Source organism: Mirounga leonina, unplaced genomic scaffold, assembly GCF_011800145.1.
Source record: "Mirounga leonina isolate KUSES-001 unplaced genomic scaffold, KU_Mleo_1.0 Mir_357, whole genome shotgun sequence".
Lineage (NCBI taxonomy): Eukaryota > Metazoa > Chordata > Mammalia > Carnivora > Phocidae > Mirounga > Mirounga leonina.
In genome coordinates, this window is record NW_023270702.1 from 16,340,962 (window position 1) to 16,359,474 (window position 18,513).

Consider the following 18,513-nt stretch of genomic DNA (forward strand, 5'->3'; position numbering starts at 1 on the left):
GGAGAGGGAGAGGGAGAGGGAGAAGCAGACTCCCTGGGACCCTGGGATGATGACCCGAGCCGAAGGCAGATGCTTAACCATCTGAGCCACCCACCTGCCTCTCAATTAGCCAATTTATAGTACATCATTAGTCTCAGATGTAGAGATAATTTATCAGTTGCATATAACACCCCAGTGCTTATCACATCACATGCCCTTCTTAATGCCCATCACCTAGTTACCCCATCCCCCCATCCACCTCCCCTCCAGCAACCCTCAGTTTGTTTCCTGTAGTTAAGAGTCTCTCATGTTTTCTCTCCCATTCTTCCCATTCTGTTTTCCCTCCCTTCCCCTACAGTTCTCTGCCCTGTTTCTTATATTCCACATATGAGTGAAACCATACGATAACTGTCTTTCTCTGATTGACTTATTTCACTCAGCATAATACTGTCATTTCTTAAGAATCACATTAAGTTAATAATTGACTTCATTTTCTAGTGCATGTGTAGACTTTGGCAGAAAGTATTATCCTTAAAATTTTTGCCCACTAGATTACAGGGTAGACAATTCCAATATTTTTAAAGTCTCATTTTCACTTCTTTTTTATTTCTTAAGATGCTGGAACATACTATGCTTCATAGCAGCAGTACTGATTTGGAGATTTAAAATAGACAAGTGGCTAAAATAATTCAAAGTCTATCTTAGTTTTAAAATATTTCTTCAACTTTCTTCAGTATTCTTTCTTTACTGATGTCATTCTTGCATTCCCAGAGTGTGAAGGATTTTCTGGGTCTTAGTTAAGAGTTGAATAATGACACCAGCTTATGCATCAGCTTCCATGAGAAAAAAACCCCAAGTTTCAACAAATTAATGGTTGAAAGAACTTTTTCCTTACTTGTTTATTCTTCCTTCAGGTTCTTCCAAGACAAACCTGTGGGCTTTTCACTCACACAATTTTCTACAAAGAATATCCAGGAGGTCCTAAAGAGCTGGACAAGAGTATCCAAGGAGGTGAACTTTTCTTCACTGTGGTTCTCAATCCAGTAAGTACTTTGAGTTATTCTCCAAAAGAAAAAAATGATGAAAAATGACAGGGTGGCTGAAAATTACCCTGACAAAAAGGCCAGAGTTTGGGTAGTGTCAGCCAATTCAATATGAAGTTTTAGCTCCAAAACAGAAAAAAATTCAATGGAACCACATCTGGAGATGAGGGCAAACGCATTCTACAAGGAGCAGTGACATGAGGAACTTATGGAAAGCCAAGAGAGTGCTCCAGAACCTCCTTTGCATTGAAAAGTGTTCAGAATTCAGAGATTTCTTACTTTTATGGAGAACAAGATCTTTTTTAAGTTTTTATTTGAATTCCAGTTAACATAGAGCATAATGTTAGTTTCAGATGTACAATACAGTGCTTCAGCACTTCCACACAACACCTGATGCTCATCAACGATGCCCACCTCCCCTCCGGTAACCATCAGTTTGTTCTCTATAGTTAAGAGTCTGTTTCTTGGTTTGCCTCTCTCTCTTTTTTTTTTTCCTTTGTTCATCTGTTTTGTTTCTTAAATTCCACATATGAGTGAAATCATATGGTATTTGTCTTTCTCTGACCGACTTATTTCACTTAGCATAATACTCTCTAGCTCCATCTACATCATTGCAAATGGCAAGACTTCATTCTTTTTATGGCTGAGTAATATTCCATTGTATAGATCTACCACCTCTTCCTTTTTTTTTTTCAATTTTATTATGTTATGTTAATCACCATACATTACATCATTAGTTTTTGATGTAGTGTTCCATGATTCATTGTTTGCGTTTAACACCCAGTGCTCCATTCAATACATGCCCTCTTTAATACCCATCATCAGGCTAACCCATCCCCCACCCCCCTCCCCTCTAGAACCCTCAGTTTTTTCTCAGAGTCCATAGTCTCTCATCATTCGTCTCCCCCTCCGATTCCCCCCCCTTCATTTTTCCCTTCCTACTTTTTTTTTTTTAACATATAATGTATTATTTGTTTCAGGGGTACAAGTCTGTGATTCAACAGTCTTACACAATTCACAGCGCTCACCATAGCACATACCCTCCCCAGTGTTTATCACCCAGCCACCCCATCCCTCCCACCCCCCACCACTCCAGCAACCCTCAGTTTGTTTCCTGAGATTAAGAATTCCTCATATCAGTGAGAACATATGATACATGTCTTTCTCTGATTGACTTATTTCCCTCAGCATAATACCCTCCAGTTCCATCCACGTTGTTGCAAATGGCAAGATTTCATTCCTTTTGATGGCTGCATAATATTCCATTGGATATATATACCATATCTTCTTTATCCATTCATCTGTTGTTGGACATCTTGGCTCCTTCCATAGTTTGGCTATTGTCTACCACCTCTTCTTTATCCATTCATCAGTCAGTGGACATTTGGGCTCTTTCCATAATTTGGCTATTGTAGATAATGCTGCCATAAACATTGTGGTGCATGTATCCCTTTGAATTAGTATTTTTATATTCTTTGGGTAAATATCTAGTAGTATAATTGCTGGATCATAGGATAGTTCTATTTTTAATTTTTTAAGGAATCTCCATACTGTTTTCCAGAGTGGCTGTACCAGTTTGCATCCCATCAACAGTGCAAGTGGGTTCTCCATTCTCCACATCCTCACCAACACCTGTTGTTTCTTGTTTTGTTGATTGTAGCCATTCTGACAGGTGTGAGGTGATAGCTCATATAGTTTTGTTTTGTATTTTCCCTGATAAGTGATGATGAGCATCTCTTCATGTGTCTGTTAGCCATCTGTATGTCTTCTTTATATAAAGAATTTATAAAACTCAACACCCAAAAAATGAATAATCCAATTAAAAATGGGCAGAAGACACTAATAGACATTTTTCCAGAGAATAAGATTTTTCACCTGTAAAACTCTCCTATTCCCACTGTGGACCGGTTTTCTCATTTAGGTGACCATTAACACTATTATTCTTTTTTTCCCCTTCCTATTTAAAGTAAAGGTATAAGCAAAATGGAAGAGGAATTAGATAAGCAAATATGGTCATTTTGGATACATTTATGTGAGATCTTGTCTTGCTAGGTCTCAGGCTGGGCAGAGCAGCCTGTTTAATTGGCTTCGGCTCTTCTTCCATCACTTCTTAATACTTGTGTGCCAGCTCCATAATGAACCTTTTGTGCAGATATCTGCCTGAGGCAAGTATTATAAAGTTGTGTAGAGAAAGACGAACTAATTGAAGTAACGTGTATAAGGAAAAGAAGGGATTTTATTTCCCTTCTGAATATCACTAACATAAAAAATAAAATTAGGTTTATTTATCAGATGTATGGGTTTGCCCCTGGCATTAGCAATATTCAAGATGAAAAAGTGTAATTTTCCAAATATGAAAAAAAGTCTATTAGCATGGAAGTTGAAGAAGATAGAAATAAGGAGAATAAATTTGAAAAGCCCCACTCTGGATCCTAATTTTACAGTTCTTACAAATAAAATTACAGGTATTTTTCATCATCTTGTATTTACTGACTATATTTATTTCTCGACTTCTATAAAATATTAGAAGTAAGGGGAACTCTTCTTTGGGAAAAATCAGCATGTGTATCCAAAAATTGAGATGATTTCAGGTAGTATGCCATTTTGCCTTTTGGAAGTTTATCAGTCTTCATACCCCAAAAATATAAATAATTCTGATTTATACATCAGAAATAATCTGATTTTTCTAACATATCTATTCTTTACAAATGGAAGCATCTTTGGAATCATCTCTTATGGCTTTCTTCTTCTCTCTCTCTCTCTCTTTCTTTTTTGTCAATTCAGCCAGTAATACACAGGTAAAAGAGTTAAACCAATACTTGATTATGAACTAAAGACTAAGTTAAAATATTCTTAATATGTTAACATTTTCACCAATAATTTTAAGACCCTTTAGTCTGTAAAGTATAAAATTCTTATATTTTATATTTCCTTTCATCATAGAGCAATAGGACTATGAACAGATAATCATCTATTTGATTCTTTTTTTGTCTTAGAGAGAGAGTGTGTGTGAGCCGGGGCCGGGGGGCCAGGTGGCAAAGGGAGAGAGGGAGAGAATCTTAAGCAGACTCCACGCCCAGCACAGTGCCCGACTCGAGGCTTGATCTCACAACCCACATCATGAGCTGAGCCAAAATCAAGAGTCGGCCACTTAACTGACTGAGCCACCCAGGTGCCCCCTATTTGATTCTTTTAACCAATAGTTGCTTTGGTGCTTAAGAAATTCCTAGTGGTATTATAATTTCAGAACTTTCTAGATATTAGTTTCACTTAACATGGAAGAAATTCAATATTAGATCATTCATATATAATAGATTTATAAGAAATGTTTTTCACTACTTCAAAACCAAATTATTTTCTTTTTTAATAATTATTTTATTTTATTTGACAAGAGAGTGCGCACATACACAGCAGGGGGGAGGGGCAGAGGGAGAGGGAGAAGCTGACTCCCCGCTGAGAAGGGAGCCCAATGAGGGGCTCGATCCCAGGACCCTGGGATCATGACCTGAGCCGAAGGCAGATGCTTAACCAACTAAGCCACCCAGGCACACCCCCCCCAAATTATTTTCTTAATTAAATAAAAATCTTGTAGTGAAGCTTTTATAAGTCATGGATAGGAATTTGAGCTAAATTAGCTGAGCAAATGCTTTAAATGTTTAGCAAATCTTGCTACTTTTCAGGCCTTTACAGATAATATTTGGCAATTTTGTTTGTCTTGATGAGAAGATCCACAGGGAATAAAGGGGAGAAAAAAAACTTTTCCAGAAAACTTGTGCTTTCCCGATTCAGAAAACTTTCAGTAGACAATTACTTTCAGATAAATGCTGGAATTCAAAATTGACAAATTCTTGTCAGATACCATAAGATAGGGAAGGAATCCAAATTAATTTCATCTGCCATGCCAACTCCAATTTTTGGAAGCAAGTGTAGTCACCTGGAGATTTCTGGTTGAGAAGTCCACTTCTAAGACTCAGCCCAAGTCTCACCCAAGGGAAAACTGCTATCATTAGTTAGTGATGTTGCCTTGGGAGAAGAGTGAGGAGGAGTGACCTGTTTCCCATGAATTCTCCATCCCAAAATTACATGTTTGGGTAAAGCTTGTGTTAAAATTAAGAGAGGTCCAGGTGCAGTGAAGCATGCTACTAATTTGGCAGATGGCTCTCTTTTTTAGGTCAGAATGAGAATGAGAAAAACCTTGATGGAATCAAAGTAGATATTAGCTGCAGGAAAGATATGAAATTTAAGTATAGTGGATTTGAATGATAGCCATTATAAGCTTAAGTAATACCCCAGTCCTTGATTAGAAGTACCATTTTCTGAGAATGCTGATGAGTTTTCCAACATACAAAAAGGTATATGTGTATTGGAAACATACCTATATCTCTTAAATATATTCAAATATATTTCAATACTTGAGTTGAAAATGAAAATATAAACAGGACTTCAAGTAATGTATTTTAAAAGTTTCCTGCCCATATGTCAACATAATATCAAGGTGCTACAGTAAGTTTGGGGTGAGAGGTAGCTGCAACAGAGTACCTCTCAGAGTTAAATTAGAATAGATCACAGCAAAGATAACTAGAATAACACTCTAGTTTGAAATGTTCTACTGTTACCAAAGCATTTTTTTTACTAAAGAAAAAAGTGCCGACCAAATAAATTTAATGCAGATAAAAATATATTAGCACTGTCTAAGAGAGAGAAAACCTCAGCCTTCTCCATATGATATTTCCAATATCACAGGCCTAGACCCCTCTGATGTGGGTTGGACACAGAGATTTTGGTTAATATATTGACTTTGAAGTTTAGGTACAGTTGGGAGGTGGGCCCACCAGGCTATCTGATCCTAGGACCATGAAGAAATTAAGAATTCTTTTCTTTTTTGTGTGCGTCTGTTTCTAAACTCACCCAGTGACTTCTTGATTATAGTTCACTTTCCTATATGAAAAGAATATGTTGATCATAAGAACTTATACTCACTAGAACAGTAATTTGCAGTGCAATTTTATAGATCTTTGAATTGGTGAATACTTCCCATGTAACCTGCCTACCAGGAGAAGATCCCCTCTAATTGTACATATTCTAATATTTAAGTTCCTCCATAATTTACAATTTCCCATTTTAAACTAATAAATGGCTTTCTGTTCTTATTTATTAATTTAATGGTCTTTGCTAATTTCATTCTACCACTAAGAATTGGGAGCTCTTTGTGTACATACAAGCACAAAATTTCTATACAAACATATCATATACGCAGACACAAATATTCCTGATCAATTCATGGTGCTACACCCTTTAAAAATGAGTTTACTTACTTTATATACCTATAAGATACCATATAGAAGGATATTAAAAACTGAAACTTAGGAAGATGACAAAAAATATTCGTTGACAATGACTACACTGCCCTCAACAAATAGAAGCCTATAAATCTATGACAGATATAGTTATACAAAAGGAACTAGTAAGAGTATACTGTCCATTGTAACATGAATTTCCAGTTCCACCTATCTTTAAGAAGATACAAAAATACCTAACTAGTGTGACAAATGGGATAGTTCTGGATTAGACGTGGTTGTTCTTGTGGGAGCCGTATTACCTTGTATGGCTCTGAAAAAAGATACCACCTTTCTGCTCCAGTGTTCTTATTTCTAATTACAAATTGTTCTGAGTCTTTGCTTATGTTCTTATTCAATAAACAGCTGCTAGGTATTGAGTTATTAACAATTGATGTCTGTGGGACACTTGGCCTCCCTTTAACATACTTGATAATAAAGTCAGTGCTTGCTTCACTTATTAAGCCAAAAGAGTCATGAGATTCATGCTCTTACCACATTGCGTGGAATGCATATGGAGCAAAACCCTGACGGCATAGCAAAATTACACTTCCTTCATCAAACTGTTAAACGTCCCATACAAACAGCAGATAATCCCTATATGCCCATATTTTATTAAATACTTTTTGTCTCTGTGTTTCTCAATTTGACATAGCATCCATCCACTATACCCTCTATATCCTCCTACCCAAATCCCTAAAAGCTAAATCTACATTGTGTTTATCTAATTAAAGAAAAATCATAAGCATGGATGCAAAAAGAATGAGTATCTTAACTGGGAATAACACATTTGAATGGATTACAATGAAAGTAAAACAAAGTTCACACAAGATAGCTGTATATACAAAATTTAACCAAAATTAACCCACCAAAAAAATATTTTTAAAACTATAATTTAGGTTTATGTGTCTTTATCTATAAAACTCATCTTTTTTTCCCAATGGGAAATTTTGTTTCTTTCCTTTCTTATTTACTAATCTTGCAAAAAATTGTAAGGGTAACAGAAAACCCATTATTAAAAATTAAGTAAGTGATAATAACAACTTTGGATAGTTGAAAAATGATTCCTGAACAGGCCTAATAATGAGTATTACCTGAGACACCTGATTTAAAAAAAAAAAATCCAAACTTTAATGCATCAGAATCTCCAGGAAACAGTTTGGGGGACCTGAATACTTACCATGAGCTTTAGTTGATTCTTATGGTCAGGCAGATTTGGGAAATACTACAAAGGAAGAAAATGGAGAAATAATGTTGGTAATCAAAGATTACCAAAAACTGCTACAGAAATCATGGACCTAAGATCAAGGTATCAGAATTGAAAATGAACTCAAATCTGCAGTAGGATTTAAAAAGCAATGAGAATAAATGTTTTTCTTAGGGACCAGAGAACCCTAACTTGAACTGGAGTTTAAAGTAGAGGTAACTACTGTTTATCTTTTAAAGCTTAGCTTAGAGATCACCTTCCTCAGGAAACTTCCTCTACTCTGGCCCCGCCTTGTGTTCCCATAGCATCCTCTGCAGACTCTCTCGAAGTACTTATTACCTTACACTGTACTTGTGGGTTTGCTATGAGTCTGTTTGCTTCTTGTGGTAGAGAATGTGTCCTTCATCTCCAAAACCATTCCCATGTTTAAACATGAGGCCTCGTACCTAATTTGTATTTAACATATATTAAGAAAGAGAAATGGACTTTTCCAATGACCTGATACAAAAAAAGGACAATGAATCTAAAAGGAAAGGAAATCTGGGTGCTGGTAAGATAGTTCTCCAATCAAAAGCGTAAGTAGAACCTATTTCATGAGTTGGCTGTGACTGAATCACGCACTATTATATGTAATGGTCTCTTCTTTACAGAGACTTGTTTTTGTTGAGTTCCTCTGGTTATGAGGATGAGAGACTCACTCAGGTTACCTCAAGTAATGGGTGTGCTGTCTGCAGAAAGCTGAACAATCAGGGCCCATGGGATCTGAAGGGTTCTTCTGAGTCTAAGGCAGTTCTAGGGTCCAAAAAATTAGAATTACTAATCTTGATCTTGCCTTCATACTTTAATATGAACACACAAATGCTTTTCCTTTGTCTGAATGTCTCTTCTACTACAGACTATATAGTCCTTCTCTGCTAGTGCTGCTTGTTTTTTGCTTCCACTAAGAAAAAAAATTCTTCATAAATAAATGAACTTAATTGACCAAAAAAGTGGGTATAGGGTACTGGTAAAGCAAATTATGTTTCCCCATAGTAGAATATATTCAGCTGTTAAAAACATTATTTATGTTATATTATTTATGACCTATCAGGGATAGAATTAATATTTACTCAGTTCTAGTTGTTCTCTATCTGTAAGTCTCATATGTCACCTAACACCTACCTCACCACATGATTATTTGAGTTCACATCTTTTTTTCTATATAAGGAAACATTCTTGCGGGAATGATCTATATGTGTGTTTCATTTTTGTGCTCCTACTGTGTCTAGGTCAGTCTCTTGAATATAATAAGAGGTCACTAATTTTTTTTAAATGATTGACTTAATGCATAAATAGTTATGTCTTAGGAGCATCACTTGACTCATGGTATATCCAAATATGAATAATAACAAGACTGGTTTTAATAAAACTACATTCTGGAAGATTCTCTACTTGCAAGTAAGTGAAATTCATGATCCAGGAAATTTTTAACTGACCCTTAATGGTGGTAGGTTTTCACAAGTGATGATGAATTAGCCTGACATGGAACAGTGGACAATTAAAGCTGAAAAGAGCCACAAAGTTTATCTATTCAATTACTAATTTTAGGCTCAAGATCATTCCTGTAGTATTCTGTTGAGAACCTTGATTTTCTTTTTTTTTCCAGTAGCATGGGCATTTTATATATATAAATATAAATATATATATATAAATATATATATATTTAGGAGGGGTTTTTTTTACTTACTATTAAATATGCATTTTTTTAATTTTCATTTTTTATTATGTTCAGTTAGCCACTGTATAGTACATCATTAGTTTTTGATGTAGCTGGGTTTATACACAACTAATGAATCATTGAACACTACATTGAGAACCCTGATTTTCTTGACTCTGAGCTCAGTGGTTCTACCAACATGCTGCTTCTGCATTCTTGGTTAAATTGGCTTTAATGTGATGCACATTACTCTCAATGTGACTCAGTTACCTGGTACCGAAAAAATGTGTGAATGGTTTAAAATTTCCAGCCATTTTCTAGGAAAAAGGAACCCATCTCCTTGTTGAGTAAAAAACAAACAAACAAACAAGTGCTTTGGGGAGCTGAGTTCAAGATGTTGGCATGGCAAGATCCTGAACTCATCTCCTCCCATGGACATGACAAATCTGCAACTACATATAGAATAATTCCTTCTGAAAGGGACCTAAAAATAGAATGAACAGAGCCTCAACAACAGAGGATAAAAGTGTAGCATCAAGAGGGTAAACAGAAGCAGAGACATGGGTTCTTGAGGGAAACAAACACACCCCAGCCACAGCAAGTCACAATCAAGAGGGATATGAAAGGTGCAGAACTTTTCCCTGAGGAGTGACAGATCAAAGCTCCAAATCAGGCATTCCAACCCTTAGATCCTGCACAGGAAAAACAAGCCCCCCAAACAAAAGGCTTTGAAAATCAATGGAATTATGTTCAAGAAAATTACAAAACCGTGGAGAATGGAAAACCTGCTCTTAAAAGGCTTGTGAGCAAACTTACTTGACCCAGAAACCAGCCCAAAACACCCAATTTGTAAAGCACATAGATGGTAGATAAAGGAGACCCATTTACAAACCTTAAAGCATCCACCGGAAAGGCAGGACAGCAGGGACTCTCCTCAGGGACTAAGACATTTCTCCAAAGAAGACATACAGGCACAGGCCAACAGGCACATGGAAAGATGCTACTAATATTAGAGAAATGCAAATCAAAATCAAAACCACAGTAAGATATCACCTAACCCCTGTTAGAATATCTGTTATCAAATGGACAAGAAATAACACATGTCAGAAAAGATGCAGAGAAAAGGGAACCCTATGTACTGTTGGTAAGATTATAAATTGATGCAGCCAGTATGGAAAACCAGTATGGAGATTCCTTTAAAGATTAAGTATAACACTACCACATGACCCAGCTATTCTACTTCTGGGTATTTATCTGAAGAATACAAAAACACTAGTTTGAAAAGACATATGCACCCTTTGTTCATTGCAGCATTATTTACAATAGCTAAGATATCGAAACAACCTAAGTGTCCAGCAACAGATGAATGGATAAAGAAGATGTGGTACATTTATATAATAGAATACTACTTGGCCATAAAAAAGAATGAAATCTTGCCATTTGTGACAACATGGATGGTTCTTGTGGATATTATACTAAGCAAAATAAGTCAGAGAAAAACGAATACCATGTGATTTCACTCAAATGTGGAATTTAAGAAAAATAAACAAATGAATAAACAAAAAATAAATAAAAATAAATTCATAGATACAGAGAACAGACTAGTGGTTACTAGAGGAAAAGGAGGTTCAGGTGTGGGTGAAATGGGCAAAGGGGGTCAACTGTATGGTGATGGATGGTAACTAGATTTGTGGTGGTAATAACTTTGTAGTGTGTGCAGATGTCAAATTATAAAGCTAAACACCTGAAATTTATACAATTAAAAAAATCTAAGACAAAAAAAGTGCTTTTGTAAAAAGCTTTAATAAGCACTTATAGCCAAGGGAAAATGTTGAATGTACGTTTCAAGAACTACAAATAAAAAATAATAATAAAAGAATCACTTTTTATCTTGTTGATGTTACTTATAAATTGATAAGACTTTTAAACTTTTAAAGCCAAATTATTTTATTTATTTGCTATCCTCCATATCAGCCCTATTTTTCTATCAGTAATGTTCTTCATGACTAACTATGGTGTTATATAATTACTTGCCACTGTGAGATTTAAAATACTACAAGAAAGTATGGTTAAGTCCTTTTGATTTCCACAGTTAAGAAAAACAGAAATATGATAAATTCTCAAGTCATTGGAATGGATATTAAGAAATTTTTAAAAATTGATATTAAGTTAAAGAAATGAATATTATGTTATTCCTTGTTTAATCCTTTGATAGTTTCTCCTTCTTTCAATAATCATATATACATCTTTCACTCCACCCAGTTTCCCTAAATAGGACCTACTGTCTCATTCTGTGCCTTAAAGAACACTACTGGGTTCAAGTTGATTCTTTCCAGCAAATCTGAGTTCATATATCATCTTTTTATAGAAGACTTCCCACCACTCTCCAGTTTCTTCTCTGTATTCGCATACCACCCAGGCATAACCCTAACATAACTTGCCCACAGCACCATAATCAGTTATCTTTCTCATCCAATAGTCTGTGCATTCCTTGATATAAGACATTATGTATTATTCTGTTTTATAACCACAATATACTGCAAAATTGGGGGCAAATAGTTTTCAACAAATGACACTGGGTTAATTTACGATGCCTACATATGTACTATCCTTTGAATCTGAAGGGAAATCCGGTTGCCTGTAAAGTACCTAATCACAGAATCACAGAATTGACTCAAGAGAGTTTGCATTACTGGGCAGAATGATCTCCCAACATAGCATCTAGACAGATTCTTTTTGAAAGTCATTTATGAAAAGATGCTCAGTTCATTCATGGGAAGAAAAATGCAAGGTTAAATATTCTGAGATATTATTTCTTATCTACCATGTTGACCAAAATTCAAAATATTGATAAATTATGTTAACAAGGTTGTGGAAGAACAGGTGTTCTCATACATCCTAGTGGTTGGGCAAAGTGGTCCCTAATGCAAGAATTTAAAATGGTGCAGCTGCTATGGAAAACAGTATAGTATTTCCTCAAAAATTAAAAATAGAACTAGCCTATGATCCAGCAATCCAATTTCTGGGTATTTGTCCAAAAGAATTGAACACAGGATCTTGAAGAGATATTTGCTCGCCTATGTTCAGGGCAGCATTATTCACAATGGCCAAGAAGTAGAAATAACTTAAATGTCTATTGACAGATGCATGAATAAAGAAAATGTGGTATACGTGTACAATGGAATATTATTATCCATCTTTAAAAAGAAAGGAGGGGCACCTGGGTGGCTCAGTCATTAAGCCTTCGGCTCAGGTCATGATCTCAGGGTCCTGGGATCGAGCCCCACATCGGGCTCCCTGCTCGGCGGGAAGCCTGCTTCTCCCTCTCCCACTCCCCCTGCTTTTGTTCCCTCTCTCACTGTGTCTCTCTCTGTCAAATAAATAAATAAAATCTCACAAAAAAAAATTTTTTTTTAATTAAAAAGAAAGGAAATCCTGTCACATGCTACTGCATGGATGAAACTCGAGGACATTATGCTAAGTGAAAAAAGTCACAAAAGGACAGATCTTTCATGACTCCGCTTGTTTGAGGTATCTAAAGTAGCCAAACTCCTAGGGGCACCTGGGTGGCTCAGTTGGTTAAGCGACTGCCTTCAGCTCAGGTCATGATCCTGGAGTCCCAGGATCGAGTCCCGCATCGGGCTCCCAGCTCAGCGGGGAGTCTGCTTCTCCCTCAGGCCCTCCCCCGTCTCAGGCTCTCTCTCTTACTCTCTCTCTTTCAAATAAACAAATAAGATCTTTAAAATAAAATAAAGTAGCCAAACTCCTGGAAACAAGGCATAGTGGTGGTTGCCAGGGATTGGGGAGGAGGAAATGGGGAGTTGCTGTTCAGTGGGTATAGAGCTCCAGTCATGCAAGATGAAAAAGTTCTAGAGATCTGCTCTACAACAATGTGTATGTAGTTAACGATACTGTAATGTACATTTAAGATTTGCTAACAGGATAGAATTCATGTTACTTGTTACCATAGTTTAAAAAAAAAAACTTTAAAAAATACCTTTTTGTATTCTTGACAATACTTTCTTTTTTGAATACAGCTGAAAAACAATGTTACATTATTCTCAGTGTGCAACTTAGAAATTTGACAAGTTTATTTGACTTTATGCTATATTCACCACAACTGTAGCTACCATCTGTCCTGATACACTGCTATTACAGAATCATTGACTATATTTCTTATGCTGTGCCTTTTATTCCTGTCACTTATTCATTCCATATCTAGAAGCCTGTATCTCTCACTCCCCTTCACCTATTTTGCCCAATCCCAACCCTCCCCCACTCTGGCAACCATCAGTTTGTTCTCTGATTTACAGATCTAATTCTGCTTTTTCTTTATTCATTTTCTTTTTTTTAGATTCCACATATGAGTAGAATCATATGGTATTTGTTTTTCTCAGTCTGACTTACTTCACTTAGTATAATATCCTCTAGGACCATCCATGGTGTCTCAAATGGCACAATCTCATCTTTTTTATGGCTGTGTAATATTCCATTGCATTTATATACAACATCTTCCTTATCCATTCATCTATTGATGGACACTTAGGTTGCTTCCATATCTTGGCTATTGTAAATAATGCTGCAGTAAACATAGGGGTGCATATATCTTTCCAAATTAGTGTTTTCACTTTCTTTGGGTAAATATCTAATAGTGGGACTATGGACTCACATGGTACTTCTATTTTTAATTTTTTGAGGAACCTCCATACTGGTTTCCACAGTGGCTGCACCAATTTACATTCCTACCAACAGCATACAAGGGTTCCTTTTTCTCCACATCCTCACCAATACTTGTTATTTCTTGACTTTTCAACTTTAGCCATTCTAATAAGTATAAGGTGATATCTCATAGTAGTTTTAATTTGCATTTCCCTGATGATTTACGATGTTGAACATCTTTACATAAGTGTTGGCCATCTGGACATCTTCTTTGGAGAAGTATCTATTCATGTCTTCTGCCCATTTTTAATTGGATTATTTGTTTTTTGGGTGGTAATTTGCATAAGTTCTTTAAATATTTTGGATACTAACCCTTTATCAGAGATGCCATTTGCAAATATCTTCTGTTCAGGAGTTTGTCTTTTAGTTTTGTTGATGGCTTCCTTTGTTGTGCACAAGCTTTTTATTTTGATGTAGTCCCAACAGTTCATTTTTGGTTTTGTTTCCCTTGCTTCAGAAGACATATCTAGAAAAATGTTGCTGTGGCCAATGTCAAAGAGGTTACTGTCTGTGTTCTCTTCCAGGATTTTTATGGTTTCACATCTCACATTTAGGTCTTTAAACCATCTTGAGTTTATTTTTGTGTGTGGTATAAGAGAGTAGTCCAGCTTCATTCTTTTACATGTAGCTGTCCAGTTTTCCCAACACCATTTTTGAAGAGGCTGTCTTTTCCACATTGCATATTCTTTCCTCTTTTGTCATAGATTAATTGACCATATAATTGTGGGTTTGTTTCTGGGTTTTCTCTACTGTTCTACTGACGTATATGTCCATTTTTGTGCCAGCACCATACTGTTTTGATTTCTACAACTTTGCAGTGTAACTTGAAATCTGGAATTGTGATGCCTCCAGCTTTTTCTTTTTCAAGATTCCTTTGGCTCTTCGGGGTCTTTTGTGGCTCCATGCAAATTTTAGGATGATTTGTTCTAGTTCTGTGAAAAATGTTGGTATTTTGATAGAGATGATGGTATTAAATCTGTAGATTGCTTAAGTCTTCACTGGATCGTGAATTTTTTTTTAAATAAAAGTCATTTTTCTAGGTGTTATTACTGGGTAACATAATAACCCAAAATACAAAGTCTTAAAAAAAATTAATCCTTCTATCATCTTTTATGGTTTTAGTAGGTCAGAATTCAGGAAGGGCTAGACTGGGTGATTCTGGCCTCAGGTGTCTCTTGAGGTTGCAGTCAGATGAGAACTGGAACTAGGACACTAGACCACTGGAACAGCAGGGAGCTGGCCGGGTATCAGTCTCAGGGCTTTTTATGTGATCTGTACCCACAGGCTTCTAAGGGATTCCTCACATCAGGATGGCCTCAGGGCAATCACAGAGCTTTAAGTCTCCATCCAGTGTCACAGCAAGCAAAGCAGAAGCAGAACTGCTTTAGATTCAGAAGTCACAGCATCATTTCTGCATCACAAAAGCCTACCCACATTCAAAGGGAGGAGAATTAGATTCCACCTCTTTACAGGGAAGTGACAAAGTTCTAGAAGAGAGAGAAATTGTGGTGGCTATCTTTGGATATTATAATTTGCCACAATTATGGAACAAATGGGGAAATGTAAATATGCACTATACAACAGATGATATTGAATTAATAATGTTTTCCTGTGTATGATAATGCTATTTGATTTTGTAATATACATGTTCTTAGATGATGCATGCCAAAGGATTTGTCAATAGTGTCTTGACACCTGTAACTTATTTTCAAATGATTTAGCAAAATAAAAGGTATTTAAAGAGAGAAATAAACAAAATATGAAGCAGACAGTGAAATGTAAGGTATCAGAGAATAGAAGGATATACAGATGTTCATCATCCTAATAGTTTGCTTTTCTCTATTTAACATATGCTTCTCAAATAATTGAGAGGAAAATAAAATATAAGTCAGATTACATTATTTCTCTCCCCACATCCTCTAAACCTCCCTACTCAGAGTAGAAGCCAGACTCCTTACCAAGACCTCCAGGACTCTGTGATCCCCAGTCCTTACCTCCTGGATTTCAACCTCAGAGGGAATAGCAAGTACAAAAGCCCCACAGGTGTGCTTGCACAATTTAGAAACAATATGTTGTTTACAATATCCCATTTTAACTGATGCCTTGTATACATCTCATGCATAAATCCTTGTGTACAATTCTTGGAGAGCTTCTGATTTGATGTGAAACCTCAGTTCCCTGCCCATTCACTCCTTTCTTGATTGTAAGAACTTCAGCCCTAGATGAACTCTGTCAAAGCCAGATCCTTTCTCACTACCCCCACAGAGGCCAGAGAATTAGGCCTAGGAAAGGAAAATCTGGGCCAGCAAGGAAAATTTAAGAAGGTTCCCAGTTATATTCTAGTTGGGATTTCACCAATTTGGTATTCCCCTCAGGACAAGATACACAGTTTCAATCTTACCACCAGGGCACATTGTATTGTATTATATTTGAGGTTTAGATTACCTAAGCGTGCCCTGTAATAACTAGTAGGTCTTAACAAGATTTTATTTTGCAGGATTTAACCTGCTGGCTTTCTTGCCTTTGGCTAATGCTCAGTGTTCTGTCAGACTTGACTTGTCTGTGGCCCTAGAGCACGGTGCTGCCTGTTGCAGACATTAGTAATTTCCTCTCTTGGATAGAGGCCCTCACTGGAGCCATATTTGCATTCGGATATATTTGCTCCTGATGTTTGGCCTTGGGACTCAGCTGAATTGTGATTCTTTCTGAAGGTCATGTGATACAGCCTTCAGGGGAGGTGTTAGTCACATAGATAATTGGGCCTTCTGGTTTCTAAGACGAGTGGGATCGCCACATCTTTCCTTCCAAACCAGTGAACATTTTGTTAAGTAGGGCTGGTTGGTAAATTCAGCATGTCCTGAGCTCATAGCCAGCTATGGGGCCAATGAGCAGTGCAGGTTCTAAGACAACAAAGGACATGCTCACCTTGGTTCTGCAGAGTTTACACTGTGCTTTCATGTGCTCTTTTTGTTAGAAATTAAATATTTAATAGACATTATAAATTAAGATTCAAAAATTATTATCAGGCCATCTGAATACTCACTGTACTGTCATGAGTAAAGTGAGCAAACCCCAGGTGAGATTCTCTATGGATAGTGAAGCAGAAGGCTGAGACATTCGTTTGGAGGAAACTGGATAGTTAAATGCCAGGAAGGCTTGGCTAGGTGTCCTCTGTATTAAAATTATGATTCTGAGATTGCCATTTTCCAACTTGGCAAAAGCCTTGAAAAATCTTTATGTTCTTAATACTATAATTCCACTTCTAGGAATCTGTCCTAAGGAAAGAGTACTAAATACAGAAAAAGACATTGTAATGGGAAGATAAAATGTAAACAAATTATGTCCAGCTAAAGGGAAATGTTTAAATAAATTATGTCCACTTATTATACAAATTTAAAAATTTATGCCTGTTTATAATTTGGCAATAACATGAAAAGTAGATTTATTTTATATAAATAGGATGCAATATTATACATAAAGTATCAAAACTGTTTAAATACTGAAAAGAAATGCATCTTTGAATGTTGAGAAATAGGTATATTTTTTTTCTGCTTTTCTATATTTTACAATTTTTCTTTAATGAGTTTCCATCACTACTTCTTTACAAGAGAGGTAAAGCACTGATTTTTTTTATTAACATATAATGTATTATTTGTTTCAGGGGTACAGGTCTGTGATTCATCCGTCTTAGACAATTCACAGCACTCACCATAAAACATACCCTCCCCAATGTCTATCACCCAGCCACCCCATCCCTCCCACCCCCTCCACTCTAGCAACCCTCAGTTTGTTTCCTGAGATTAAGAGTCTCTTATGGTTTGTCTCCCTCTCTGCTTTTGTCTTGTTTCATTTTTCCCTCCATTCCCCTATGATCCTCTGTCTTGTTTCTCAAATTCCTTCTATCAGTGAGATCATATGATAATTGTCTTTCCCTGATTGACTTATTTCACTTAGCATAATACCCTCTAGTTCCATCCACATCCTTGCAAATGGCAAGATTTCAATTTTTTGATGGCTGCATAATATTCCATTGTATATATATAGCACCTCTTCTTTATCCATTAATCTGTTGACAGACATCTGGGCTCTTTCCATAGTTTGGCTATTGTGGACATTGCTGCTATAAACATTGGGGTGCAGGTGCCCCTTCAGATCACTACATTTGTATCTTTGGGGTAAATACCCAGTAGTGCAATTGCTGGGTCATACAGTAGCTCTATTTTCAACTTTTTGAGGAAACTCTATACTGTTTTCCAGAGTGGCTGCACCAGCTTGCATTCCCAACAACAGTGTAGGAGGGTTCCCCTTTCTCCACATCCTCGCCAACATCTGTCGTTTCCTAACTTGTTAATTTTTGCCATTCTGACTGGTGTGAGGTGGTATCTCATTGAGGTTTTGATTTGTATTTCCCTGATGCCAAGCGATGTTGAGCACTTTTTCATGTGTCTATTGGCCATTTGGATGTCTTCTTTGCAGAAATGTCTGTTCATGTCTTCTGCCCATTTCTTGATTGGATTATTTGTTCTTTGGGTG

General features: G+C 36.5%; 1 protein-coding gene across 2 annotated transcripts in view; it reads left to right on the top strand.

The window, feature by feature from the left end:
• Positions 1-18,513, top strand: part of NDST3 (N-deacetylase and N-sulfotransferase 3) — a 176,892-nt gene that overhangs the window by 88,681 nt on the left and 69,698 nt on the right. For both annotated transcript variants that reach the window (XM_035030334.1, XM_035030335.1), the window contains one exon: positions 894-1,022. In XM_035030334.1, the coding sequence (XP_034886225.1) occupies positions 894-1,022 (129 nt within the window). The remainder of the gene's footprint in view (positions 1-893; positions 1,023-18,513) is intronic.